The 14,091-nt window shown below is 36.7% G+C and overlaps 1 protein-coding gene across 1 annotated transcript; it reads right to left on the bottom strand.

Annotated features, from left to right (window-relative positions):
• Positions 1 to 1,373: 1,373 nt before the first annotated feature.
• Positions 1,374 to 9,882, bottom strand: LOC120412815 (protein big brother). The gene is made up of 3 exons (XM_039573423.2): positions 9,469 to 9,882; positions 4,814 to 5,044; positions 1,374 to 2,241 (listed from the first exon to the last, which is right to left on the bottom strand). The coding sequence occupies exons 1-3, from the start codon at positions 9,631 to 9,633 to the stop codon at positions 1,942 to 1,944; spliced, it is 696 nt and encodes a 231-aa protein (XP_039429357.1). The 5' UTR covers positions 9,634 to 9,882; the 3' UTR covers positions 1,374 to 1,941.
• Positions 9,883 to 14,091: the final 4,209 nt, after the last annotated feature.

Genomic DNA, 14,091 nt, shown 5'->3' with positions numbered 1-14,091 from the left:
ATTGGATAGCCAAACAAATAGTTTCCGTTGAATTTTACATTGTTACAAATAACTTAAAGAGGTAATACACTCAAACCCCGGTGGTTGGTCACTTTTTCGTTTAACACTTTTTTAGTAGGTTAGTCAAAGTCAAACTTAAAAGTGACGAACTGTCACTTTTTACACGGCGCTCACACACACTATTAAAACAAACGTTTGGTAGTGTGTGTGAACTTTGTGTAAAAGGGGTGTCAAACTTAAAAGTGACCCCGTTCGTTTGACAACAGTTGGTGTCAAACCATCGGGGTTTGAGTGTATTCAATAAACCAGATTTTCAATCTTCCAAAAATCAACATAATTTTTACTATGTAGGGGAAAGTGTGGAGACTTGATCCCCTTTTTTTGTATCGCACATAACTTTGTCAATTTCTCACACAACTATGAACATGCTGCTTGAAATATAAGCTTATAAACATTCAACTATGCTTGGTTGATAAGGGTATTTAATCAGATGAACTCTACGAATCATGCCAAGCGCTTGAAAAAATATTTTAAACCGGCATTTCTCAAATGTTAGGGGTAACTTGATCCCCCTTTCAACATTTTAAAGAAATCTTAAGCAAAATGTTTCTTATTCATCCAAACTTTTGATTTTCTTAAAGTTTCAGCAATTTCACTTAAAATCTTAACGTTTGTGTTCAAAATAAAACAAGTTTAGTATGTAAAATATTTTAAAACTTGAAATATTCTTTTATAGACCAAAATTGAGCTTGTTTACAACATTTGAAAAATGATTCAAACTGCAGTAAGTCATCCACAACTATATTAAAGAAATCCATGTACGAAAAACCGAACCAATTAAGTAAGCTTGAGGCTGATTGACTGTAAAAATACAGGGCTCAAGTCTTCCTAATTGCACTTTTTAAAACAATTGATTGTAAAAAATATTATGCCGATAAATTAAACGTCAAATGCGTGAGGGACTTGTAGTTGATATGTTTATCAAACAATTCAAAACATATTTTTTTTTGAATGAATTTTAAATGTTTTTTACACTGCCGCTCGAAGCTAATCCGTCCAAATGGCAATTTTTGTCGATTTTCGCAAAAACCTTTTTTTTTTTTAAATCAACTCTGCGTCCTTTCACCTGATTTCAGCTGTCTTGGACGCAAATGGAAGGTGATTAGTTGGCCTTTCAAAGAAAAATAGTTTGAGGACCAGAAAATCCAAAAAATATTTTTTCGGATTCCTCGGGAAACTTTACGGAACATACTCAAAAATGGGAGGATAGCAAAAATTTTAGAAAATCGAGGCTTCGGATAATCGAGTCTGAGCTGTATATGAATTTCTTTCACTGTCTAAATGTTTCCTTTCAAAAAATAAAACAAAAATCATTTTAAAATCATTGTAACAAAATGTTATCGTATCTATTGACACCTTAAACTTAGAAACCTAATATATTTATATTATAATCTTCGCGAACGACAGAAGGAAAGAAAAAAAAATCGCAATCTTTCTGCCTCGTATTTGGTAGCTCCTTTGAGATTACATCGTTTTGGCCTTACACGTAAAGGTTTTAAAATTAAATATAAAAAAGTCTCTGTCGATTTCTAGCCAGCTGTGTATAAGTAATCAAAAATAGGTTTAAAATATAAAATTGCAAACGTAACAACAATCATCGAATCGAACGAAAGGTGTTGCCTAGCTTTTTTTTGTGCACGTGGCGCATTTGAAAAGTAAAATTATATTTACAAAAAATAAGTATTTTGATGCTACTACTGCTATTGCCGGGGCAGGGACATCTAAGTTGATTCTTGTTTTTAAGTAGTTAAAATGCTCGTCGATTTCAATGTGTTACATACATCTATCTGGCTTAAGTGGGTGGACTTTTCATGTTTTGGAGCAGTTGGGGGGAGAGTATTAAAATCACATCATTTCATCCGTTTTGTTTTGTTTGCGAGCTTATCGCCTCCACATGCCGGTGGCCCCGGTTCCGACGCCGACGCCGATTCCGGTGCCCGCGTTCCGGCGCATCTGCTCGAACTCGTCCTGCGTGGTGCGCTGGTACGTTCGCTGCTTGTCCTCAAAGTCGCGCAGCCTCTGGTTGTAACGGTCCAGCTGTTCCCGCAGGATAGCGTCCTCCTGGGCGGCCCGCTTTTCGTCCAGCTCGAGACAACCGATGCCGTCGAGCCGTTCCATGTCCAGCCAGCCGCGGAACCGAACGCACACCCCGTTCATGATCAGGTGGGACTTGATGTGGACCTGGAAGTGGAGAATCGGAAAAAATAATAAGTATAAATCTAGATTTTAGAACGAAAATTTTGGCGATCAACGATCACCTTTAGCACTGTTTACCTTGAGTAGCAATGCAAACTATGCTGAAGGTGTGTAAACGTCAAAACAAGTTCTGTCAATGCATCGAATTAAATGTTTTTACACACTGAATCATTCCTAATTTGTGCAATGTTTGCAAATCATTAGCCAAATGATTCATTTCCCTCCAAGTTTCAGCATTTACGCCAATTAAGCACCGACTGGCTGCTCGTCGTCATTACCTTCTCACCTCGGGTCAAACGGAACCAACGGCTCTCGTTCCGCCGACGAGGGCACCCTCGCCGTCCCCATTCAACTCGATTCCATCCGGAACAAAAGGGGGCCAAAGAACAAAAACGGCTCACTTCAGTTCCACTCATTTAGCATCAAACAATAACACCAAATGACATGCTCTCGTATACGCTGGTAAACATAAGCTCGTTTTATGTTTGCGCACACTCAGCAATTATGCGGCGATTCCATTCAGACGGAACATTTATTTATGCAGGCAGGACGTATTCAAATGCTGTTGGCAGAAAAGTCGGCAGAAGTGATGATGCGTCTGTGACAGCTACGCGCCCTACTCTTTGGGCGCCCTAATGGGCACTTACGCCCTCCTCGTTGCGCCAATTGGTTCGAACGCGCTTGCTTGGATGCGGACCAGCTGACGCGCTGCAAAAGTGAGGTTAGGTCTCGCGTGCCTCTAATTGGCATCGATCCCACTCGCCCGTTCCTGGGGTCCAAGCTGTGCCACTTGATCTCCGCTGAGCACGGACCACGGGAAGAATCCTGGCAACAAGTTCCTCAACTTTGTTTACAGCTGACGGACTTTCGGGTGCCAAAGATCATAACAAACAACGTCGATGCGATGCGAGTAGGGTCAGAGGAAGTGATGCTGAAAAGTATCGAATTACACCGATCGTAGTCGGCGGCGGCGGCAGGTCACATTCCTGAAGGTCGAAGACATCTCGGTACGCCTGCTACGCTACGACACCCTAATTGGGTCAATTTACAGCGCAGCGGCCTCCTGCGCGCTGAAGAGGTTCTGAAGAACCCACTCGACACTCGGCATGGAAATAGAACCGAACTCGTGCACGGCACGAGATCGAGAGGCCAGCTTCCGTGGAGGTCCCGTCAGCGTGACAGCGAACCTTGTTTGAGGAGGTGCGGCGAGGAGGGAGTTCGAACTTGTGCCGTAAATTATTGTTATGACAAAGCTGTACGGTACGCAGCGTTTTGCTGATGGCTTTTGAATAGGTTTACAACGGACGGAGAAGTGGATGACAAATGTTTCAAGAATGTCAAACAGATAGAGCTATTAAGAGGCGAAGGGCTTCCGAATTTGATCCGGGTTAAGCGCTCACGAACAGCGTATTAAGTGTCTTATCCATTGACTAGATACATGAAAAAGTGATGTTACTTAACCCCTCGAATTCACTTTACAAGTTTGACACATTGGTACCTTTAATATTGCCCGCCTTGGATCGTAGAACACAGTCAAAGCAAACGTTGTTAAAGGTAAGGTATGTTTGACAGCACCAAATGTCAAACGCAGGGCTGGAATTTATCGAGTATCGATGTTAAAGAAGTTATCAAAGATGAGTCACGCTCGGAATCCCCCAGCAACGATTATGAAGACCGTCGACTTTGTCGTCGTCGGCGAATTAACAAAACACAATCGAGCCTAATTTGCATTTCACACTGGCCGCCGGCCACTACTCTGCCTGTGCCATATGAAACCCATGAATCACATGGCATTTCGACGATCGCCCAAGTCGTTCAAATCTTTGGCCTGTCTTTAATCTGGTGCCTTATTCATGGTGGCACGTTTAAATTTCTTCAGACAAAAATCCGGTCAAGTCGTTTCCGGATGAAATTTGTGTTTTTAAAACGAACCATAAAATCAATTCTGCTGCTCTTATTTCAGAAGTCTGGAATGCGACACTTCTGCGCAGGTCCTGGGTCCCGGACACCAAGATGGCTCCCCCGTCGAGTGCGCAGCTATTTATACGCAGTCAAGAGCTTGGGCGACCTTCCCTTCCCTAGCAAATAAAGCACCAAATGATGCCCATCATGTGTCTAGCCCGAGGGGGTGCTGCCACATACCACGAGACTCTACCCCCTGGTCCGGAAATTGTTTCAAGTTGCAACCCTGCTGGAAATGGGCGAAAAATCGATAGTCCTGTCCGTCAGCCATCAAGAGAATGGATCGATTTGTCCCTTTATTTTTTTGGGCAATTTCAAAGCAGAGCACCCCCGATGCGAGCCATAAATCATCCATTTCGAAATCTGGACACGTTCTGCGTTCGAAAATTGCCATACAAAATCCAACACCCGAACGTAACGAATCCCAATTTGTCACGCCATTTTCAAATTTGCCCCCAATCATCTACGCCTAATTGAGTCCTCTCGAGTGATGACATGAAGGAGACTGGCCAGGATAACGACATTTTTTGTTGAATTGACTTAAAAAGTAGCAAATACAAATCTCCAAGTAGGCCACGCTAAAAAGTCTACCAACCTTGCCGTGCTCCTTGTCAAAGTCGCACTCCTTCTCGATGCCTAGATGGACCGGGTGATGGTGGTGGTGGTGGTGCGGGTGGTGGTACAGGCCGTGGTTGGGGTTGAACATCAGCTGCAGGTTGATGCCGGTGGCGGCGAACGACACCTCGGTGTGACCCTCGCAGCAGCCTGCCCGGAAGCGACCCCGTCGCTCCTCGATCGGGCGATCCCGGAAGCCGGTGAAGCGGACCTGGAGAGTTAGAAGGGGAGAGAAAGGGGGTGGGGGAATGTTAGTATTTTTTAAATATTACGTGCGTAATTAAAAGCGTTCAGATTTGGCTCCATTTAATTCAGGGACATTTTTGCGTGGCTCCAAGTTCCTGACTGGCGTTCTACATTCTAAGATTACGAACCAATTTGTAACTACAACTTGTTATTCTAAAACTCAGTATTTGTAGACTTCTCAATAAATCAAGTACAAAAAAACGCTGTTGCGTTCCCTTTTGTAACTCACAAATTTCTCTGAAACCAAGAAACATTTGTCTAACCTTTTTAAAGCAATCAAGACCGATGCAAATATTTTTTATGTGAAAAAAAAACATTTGAAATTTCACTACACAACAAAATGCTTTTAAACTGGTTCAATGCTACACTGAAAGCCCGACCATGGTAATTTTAAGAACATTTGCTAAAAATGCTGCTTATTAAATTAACTGTGGCTTTTTGGTGGAAGTAAACGCAAATATGGTAAAATGTACCATGCTTCCAGAAATTTGCATGGTAGCAAATACGAAATCATTATCATTGTCTCCATATTGGAGGGTTAAAATTACCATGCCGCTCTCGACATAGTAAAACTGACTGCGTTAATCAGTCAATCCAAGCACGGAATGTTTTCAGCAAAAATACGTCGGTGCGTGTTCTCAATTTAACCCTACAATATGGTAGCAACTACCATGGTTGGGTTTTCAGTGTACGAGTGATAACACTGACGTGAATTACCTTGAATTTTTAAAATATATCTAGACAGAACCAAATGGGTTTTCTCCAAAGTTTTATGGAGAATTAGGGTGGTTCGTCGCTCTTGCAAACCACACTTTGTGGAAAAACCGTTCGGCCCAATTTTTTAATTTTAATATTTTTGAAATTAACAAAGTGCACGTGTTTTGGGGACCCCAAAATTCATGCTTTCTCTAGAGTTGAGCATTCGCAGAAATTTTATTGGTCGGTGTAATTAATGCAGTAAAATGCATTTTAAAATGTTTTCAGATCATTGTAAGCCTATTTCCATAGAATTTTGCCTTGTTTTTGAGAATATATATTTTGTTTTGCCCTCTGATTTTATGAGCTATTATTGAAAAGGGACATTTTGAAACACCTATTTTCAACTTGTTGTCATGATAAAAAAATAAATATTAGGTGTTATGAAACATTCCTAAAGCACAAAAATACCATTTGCATGCTTGAAACAGAAAAACATATTTGCTTAATTGGTCATATCAGCTTGTAGAACTAAATTTATCAAAATAAGTGCCATTAATTTATGGGGAATTAATTGATGTAACAAAGATCCCATAATTCGGAAAAAGCTTTATCTTTAATTTAAATACTTTTTAAACCTGAGGAAGTATTTGTTGCTTGCTGAAAAGCTCTCGAGGCAAAGTTTTTGTTAGAATTGATGAACTTTCGATTTTGAATTAGTTAGGGAACGTCTTCAACAAATCGATGTCCGTGTGCTCTCTTATACTATCTTGTTAGGAATCCCAGCAAGCTTAGTATAAGAGATCACACCGGCATCGAAGTCTCTAAAATAACTCAGTAAATGAAAATATTTCCTAGTAAGATTCAAACCTTTTTTTAAATACATAAAAAAAGTTCCAAAAACAGTATAGATTCGTTCATCCGAAGCATTGATCATTCGAAGCTCTTCGTAGTAACTTATCTTCGGATAATCCAATCGCTAAACTTTTTCATGTTTTTGGTTCACTTATTTTTTAAGGCACTTCGAGTTCGGCCAATTCGGATTTAGGAATTAGTAAAATTTGAATGATTGATTGGTTGTCAAATGAATCTTGTCAATATTGTACAATCATCGCTTTGGCCGCCATCTGACATTACATATTTTTATATGGGTAATTTCACGTGAAGCGGCACACCACTAGAAATCGACTGTTTCTGATCCTGCTTAAATTTCGGGCGATTTTCGTATTTTTTTTAGTAAAAACTTCTGTTTTCAAATGGACATTTCTTGAAAACTAAAAATAATTGAGTAACACTCAACCACTAGTTTTGAAGAAATTGGAAGGTGAATCAAATGGTGTCATCATTTTTTTTTAATCAGATTTGGGTGCATTTTGTTCAATTGAAAACTTAACATACATTTTTTTTGGATATGCATGTGTTTTAATTTTAAATCAAACGTCGCGTCATCATTGTGTTCCCCAAACGATTTCAATATAAATCAACTATTTCCTTGTTGGGCAAATTGAAATCTCTTGAGATAGTGATTTGTTTAGCTTGCAGTTGAAGAATTTACCTTTCTACAAGATTTCTGAAATTCATAGTGATTCCTCCTTCTGTTTTTTTTTAGATTTAATGATTTAAAAACATCAAAAAGAAAGGTAATTATTTACAAGCATTCTGCAATTCATTTTTTTATAATTTTTAAAGGTTCAACGATTCACAGTTTCGAAAATTTGAAGATCATTTCTGGGGAATGGAACTTTTGCTGAGTGAGATAGATCCCTGAGCTGTATGTGAGATTTCAAATCATGTAGGATTTCAAGTGTGAACCAAGTGTAAAAATCTGCAATATTTACATCGTAAAGAAATCAAAACTACATTTCAGTTGAGATGTAAAGATTTGTTAAAAGGTACTTTTTGTGCTGCTTGTGTCATATCAATATCAAGATTCCCGTCAAGCTAGTACGGAATAGCACACCAAAATCGATGATTCGTGAAGTAATTTGCAGTTTTAAAAATCACTTTTAAACATACACAGCAAATTTTTTTGTAAATTTGGAAGGTGTAATTTTAGAAGGTTGATTTAGACTAAAAAAACGACATTACACCAGAATAGTGGTAAAATTACACATTTTCAGAGGTAAAACTACACATTTTTCTGACATAAAAAATGTACCCCTTCCCAGATGTAATATTACCATGATTTTTTTTTTCTGTGTACAAATAAGCTTTTTCGTCAAGACCAAGTACATTAATCTCAACTTAATTGGAATGAACTTAATTGGAACACAGCAATATTTGAAAAAATACAAATTTTCCGTATAATTATAATTAAACTATTAAATATTTATCAATATCTATAATTTGATATGCGATGATATGTTAATAAAAAGAAAACAAACAATTCATGACAACTTAACACGCTATATCATTGCCTGTTTGCGACGCGGTCTTCCAGCGAAACTGGAATTCCCACAATTTGCATAAAGTGCGATACCGGCCAACTGTGCGTTGTTGTGTGTATTGATTTGTCAACGCAACCGGTGGTAGTGGCTCCCTATACGAAAAGCTTCTTACTCTTAATTCTGTATTATTGCCATTAGGTCACAATTGGCGCTGAACGGTTCAACGGTTTGCGTAATTGGGGGAAATTCCCACCATGATGTTATTCGTACTGTGATTGGTTTATGTTGATATGTTTGTTTATGCTAAAAAAGGTCAGAAATTTGTGATTTTCAGAATTTTTAAATTTCTAAATAATATGTCGTTATATTTAATACAGTTTGGTTACTAAATTGTATTATAAAGTAAACAAGAATATTCGTTTTTAAAATTCTAAGCTTAATATGGAATTAGTACCATGCAACAATGTGATTATGGTTGAGCAAACTGATGAATGAAAATTATTTCGCTCCCTTCCCTGATAAGGAATACACATCGCATATGTTTGTGTTCTTTTTTCAAAACTCATGCAAATGAGTGTTATCAATTTCTTTATCGCGCGAAGGCTTCAGAATGAATTACGTATGAATGAGTAAGTATCTTAGTTGTTATTTTTTTCAAAGCAGCTTTATTGTTTAAAATAAATTTCCCATACAGCTTCACTGCCCATGTTTGTATAAATGTATAAATGTTTATGCCAAAACAGCAAGCTGAGAAAAATGCATTTGAAGTTTGTCCCACACATAAGGCTACGTGTTAAGTTTTCACGAAAAAAAATGGATTTTTTGAAAGATCATATGATTTTGAACCAACCTGTATCAATAACTCAAAAGTGATGAAAATGAATATGGGACATTTATGTGGTCAGGGGCAGTAAAGCTACTGCATTTTTTTAAATTCCCGGAAATATTTATCTTCCCACAAGAGTCCACCTAAATTTGAAAAGTGATAATTTAGGATTAAAACAAAAATGTCGTTAAGGATTCTGCCCAACTTCCATCAAATTAATAGATTCTGACAACATTAATAAACTATTTTGCAAAACTTGCTTGCCCATTTCTTGTTACTTGATATCGATTGAAAATTCTTTTTAGAATCTGTAATCTAAGGTCAATTTGCAGATATGCCAACATTAGGTACCCGAAGCGAATACATGCTTCTCTCTTATCGTCTTTGAATTTACCTGATTCAGGCATGAAATTTTGACCAATATCTTTGTTCCAGGTTAAGATTTCGCCCCCCAACCCAACAAACCCCGTTCACACTCACCTCACTGTCCCGGCTGAGCTTTTTGAATAGGTCGTCCGTCTCGAACTTGTTCTTCTGATCGGGCACGACGCGGGGCATTTTGAAGATGAATCTCGGCTTAGGCTGCTCGTATAATCCAATCGTGTCGAAGGGGATCATCCCCAGGGCGGCCGGATCGTTCATCATTTTTAAAAAAGGTTTTCTAACTTAAAATCACAAATGTGCACTAAACGAGGTTTTCCTAGAGCTTGAGCTTAATCCTTTTTGACGTAGGACTACGTCCGTTTGGTATCCTTCAAAGCACACAAATCCCGACGGATCAATCGAATCGCGTTTTTTCTACTCAAATTGGAATTTCCAGAATTTCACTACGCTCTGCGGCGAGAACCGAGAACCGTCACCATCCAGCGCTGAACGAAGACTGAGTCAAACGAGGGAGAACGGGGTTTCAAAGCTGCTGAACACAAGCAACTCGGGTAGAGAAAAGTACATAAGGGAAAAGATCAGAGAAAACAGCAAGGAGGGTGAGAAACCCCTCCCATTTGGAGTAAATATTTACGGCTGAGGCTGAGAGATGTTGTAGAACAGATCTGGTTTAAGGGAACGGAGGGTTGGGAAGTGGCCACGCCCTCGACGGTGGAGGAATGAGGCTTTTATGTATTTTGAGGGGGAAAATTCGTTTTACGTGCTGAAACGTTCAGCATAAAACGAGATTTGTCTGCGAAAAATGCTATACCAAAACTTCAGGGTAGAAAAATGAGGTAAAGGGTTAGTACAAGCTGCCACTGGTAACATATCAATTACGTTTTTTTTTTGTTTCTTGAAACTGGTTCTTCCAGAAGAATCACTGAACAGCTTTCCATTAAGGGGTGGTGAACTGTACCTTTTTTGACAGTGTGTCGCAGTTTGCTTGAGGACATTTGCAGTATTCATATGGTAAAATTGAAAATTCAGCCATAGTAAATAAAACATTCAACTCATCATGGCGCAAGTTGAGACATCTTTTTTCAATCTAATAATTTATGTTTCTTTTTTCTTGTCTTGCATGTTTTTCGAATCAATTGATTTAAATTTAAATTGAAATTTCCTATATAATATTTTAAACGAAAATAACAATTCACAAGCAAGCAATAAAAAATGATTGGAAAGCTATCAGTTGGTTTTAAAATTATAGTTTAACAAGGATGATGCAATTTTTTTGACATTTTTTCGGTTCTGAAATCCTTTAAATAAAAAAATGCTTGTTTTATTTTTATTAATTTATTTGCTTTTAGTAACCACAAAACGATAAAATATAGTTTTAACTGTTCAACTGCCAAAACACAAAATACCAAAAATGTAAAATTTAATGTTCTTTTAAAAATTTGCAATAACAAAGAGAATCAAATAATTCATTTCAAAATTACATGTTTTTTGTAACTTTGCAGGGTTACTTTTTGGATTGTACCAATGCTTGCAATGCAATGCACGGCGTGTTTTCTAGAACAAACTATTCAGAAAAAAAATAGTCTGCGCTACTTTCAAATGTGTTTTTTAGGAAATTTTCTCAGCTTTCCAACACTTCTGAGAGCGAAATGTTTCATCGGGAAATTTCTGAGATATCTCTATTTTTAGTTTTTTGTTTTTAAATTTCTTTATTATTTATTGGAAACTTTATACTAACAGTTCAGAAAACTTATTAAATGATGTGTTTCATGTGTCATTTACTCATCAAAATGTGCAAAATAAGACAAGAAACAACTTTGTGGAAGGTTGCAAACCGCTAAACATATTGAAAATTATGTTTTGTATGAGTTTTTGAATATATGGGATTTATTCAGAAATTAATATCATAAAACAGTGTAAAATATATTTTTTTACAAGAAGTATTAGATTATAACATATTTTTTGTGTACAAATATCACGTGTCTGCTCTGATTTAGCTTGTTCCACCGAAACTTTGCAGGTTTGTGATTGTTAAAGGTATTATTTAATTTTGATGAATAAATTTGATATTTTCTTAAGCACACATTAACCAGGAACATAAATACAAATATGATTTAAAATCGAAAATGTACTACATATTACTGTTGCAAGCTTCAAAAGTCATATTTTCATGAGTATAAAATAAAGATAAAATTTTATAAAATGTTTACTGTTGAAAATACTCTTAAAAGTAGCAATAAAACTCAAGTCTTTCAATTCAGAATGCCGAAAACACCGTAACAAACTTTTTTTTTGTTTGAAAAAAAATTAAATATTATTTTAACAAAAAAATAGAAGCTTTCTTTTCAAACTATTTGAACAAAAATCAAGAAATAAATTATTTTTAAAAAAAGATGAGATTGAAGATGAGAGTTATTTCTAAAATATTGCTAATTCCTGGATCATTTAATACAAAAAAACTAAAACTATTATTTCATACTCATGAAAAGTATTTCTCCTAAAGCTTGCAACAGTAGTTTGCAGTTCAATTTCGAGTATTAAATATGTCTAGTATCCTTGCAACTGGTTTATTTTTGATAAAGTAAATATGATATTTATTCATAAAAAACTTGTAATACCCTATCAACCTAAAACCTGAAAAATTTCGGTTGTATCAGCTAATTCCAAGCTAAATTAGAGTAGACCGGTGTTATTTGTACACAACCATTGTGTAATAATCTATTTGTTCTTTCAAAAATAATATTTTAATGCGGTTTTATGATTTTAATTTCTGAATAAATCCCACATATTCAAAAATTCGGTTAAAACTTCATTTTCAAAATGTTTAGCGGTTTGCAACCTTCCACAAAGTTGTTTCTTGTCTTATTTTGCACATTTTGATGTGTAAATGACACATGGAACACATAATTTGACAAGTTTCCTGGACTGTTATTCAAGTGTTTTAATAAATGATTAAAGATTTTAACACAAAAAAACTTAAAATATAAATATCTCTGAAATTTTCCGATGAAACATTTCGCTCTTAGAAGCATTGGAAAGCTGAGAAAATTTCCTTCAAAACACTTTTGAAAGTAGCTATGAATATTTTTTCTCCTTAAGGTTGCCCAGAAAACACGCCGTGCAATGAGTTATCAGAATTTTACGAGAAAGTTTTTTGACAAAGTGATGATTATGACAGTTTTGACAAATTTTTCGAAGCTTTAACCCTTCAGCTACAAAAACGTTAAAAAGGGTCATTCTTAGGTAAAATTTGCTAAACTTCTGAAAAAAATACTTGCAAAAGCACACGATTGAGTTTTTGGTGTTAAAACATCTTTAAAAAAAAAAACGTAAAATTCGGATGACTCGTGAAGAAATTATGCAGGCATTAAAATGTTTGTTTTTGTCTGTTGTACAAGTTTGTATAATATTGGTACAGTCTAAAAAATAACAATAAGTTACAAAAAACACTTTATTTTAAAGTAAATGATTATGCTCTAAATGAAAAAAAATGACTTCTCTGAGTTATTGCAGATTCCAAAAAACATTAAATTAAATAAAATGACATTTTTGAATTTTTCTATCAAATTTTTTTTTCGATCCAATTTACACAACAGTTCTTTTGACTCAAAAATACTATCTCATCACGGTTTCGAGCTACAAATCACTGGAAAACGTGTCTTAGTCAAAATTAAAGGGGTCGTACCGCCCCTCTGTCACATGATAACAAAATAACACCTAATAGCAAAGTTTCACGGAAATCAAAGAGGGGTCGGGGCAACAGCTGTGTGAGTTGGCGGAGAAATAAGTAATAAGTAATCAGGTCGAATCTTTGGATAATCGAGCTTGGGATAATTGAAACTTCTGATAATTGAGTCTGGACTGTACTTGTTATATCAGTACATCAAAAAGTGATCGCTTTACCGAATTTGTAATTCTGGAAGTATATCCCAAAAAGCATGAGATAGGATTACTACTAGATTATTTTTTCAAAACAACCAATGCGCCAGTGGTTTCCTATGTACATAGGACCATTTGAAAAAGTAAGCGAGACTATTTAAATTATCTCGAACTTAACATTATCATTATAGTCTTAAAACATACGTTCAAAAATTGTCATCTGACACCTCGAACTGCCTGAAGCCATTTCATTGTTGCCCGTTAAAAAGCAAACAAAAAGGAATACCTTCAGGCTAAACGAGGACTTGAGCACCGTTCAGATTACACCAAAATATTTGGAGAAAATAAATTCGACACCTCTCCAAACTATTATTAATTCAAAGCCTCGAAGGCAAACTGAAGCTCAAAACGAGGGTTTCTGAAATCAGTTTTTTTTTTCTAAATTTAAGTCCACATGAGCAGAATAGGGAGACATCTGGTTGCTCCGTAATCTACTCAAAACTGACGACGGGGCGCCAACATTCCAAAAAAGGGTGATTGGACAATGGCACCTCAGTTTTTCCTCGCGAAGGACCTAACCAGTCCATCGCAACGACAACAAACCCAGCATGGAAGCTGTTAATGCTCGCGTGACGCAGCCGGAGGCCATCTTAATCGAATCAAAAAGCATTCGCAGTTGAATCGAACTCTTTTCAAAAGTGTAAAATTGGATTAACAATCGAATTACGACGAAATGGAATTCGAAATTGAAACACCGAGGGAGACTGGAAAATGATTGAACACGAAGCTCAAGCTGGTTTTGTTGTGCGAAACGAAGCCACTTTAGTCACACATTGAAGG

This window comes from Culex pipiens, chromosome 1, assembly GCF_016801865.2.
Source record: "Culex pipiens pallens isolate TS chromosome 1, TS_CPP_V2, whole genome shotgun sequence".
NCBI lineage: Eukaryota > Metazoa > Arthropoda > Insecta > Diptera > Culicidae > Culex > Culex pipiens.
Note: the sequence above shows the minus strand (reverse complement) of the source record. Positions and strands in the feature narration are given on the sequence as shown.

Excerpts from the sequence above, each read along its gene's own strand:
- LOC120412815 (XM_039573423.2), bottom strand. The coding sequence starts at position 9,633 with ATGATGAACGATCCGGCCGCCCTGGGGATGATCCCCTTCGACACGATT. Across the intron at positions 5,045-9,468 it reads AGCTCAGCCGGGACAGTGAG|GTCCGCTTCACCGGCTTCCG; the intron begins GTGAGTGTGAAC and ends CTAACTCTCCAG. Across the intron at positions 2,242-4,813 it reads TTGACAAGGAGCACGGCAAG|GTCCACATCAAGTCCCACCT; the intron begins GTTGGTAGACTT and ends CTCCACTTCCAG.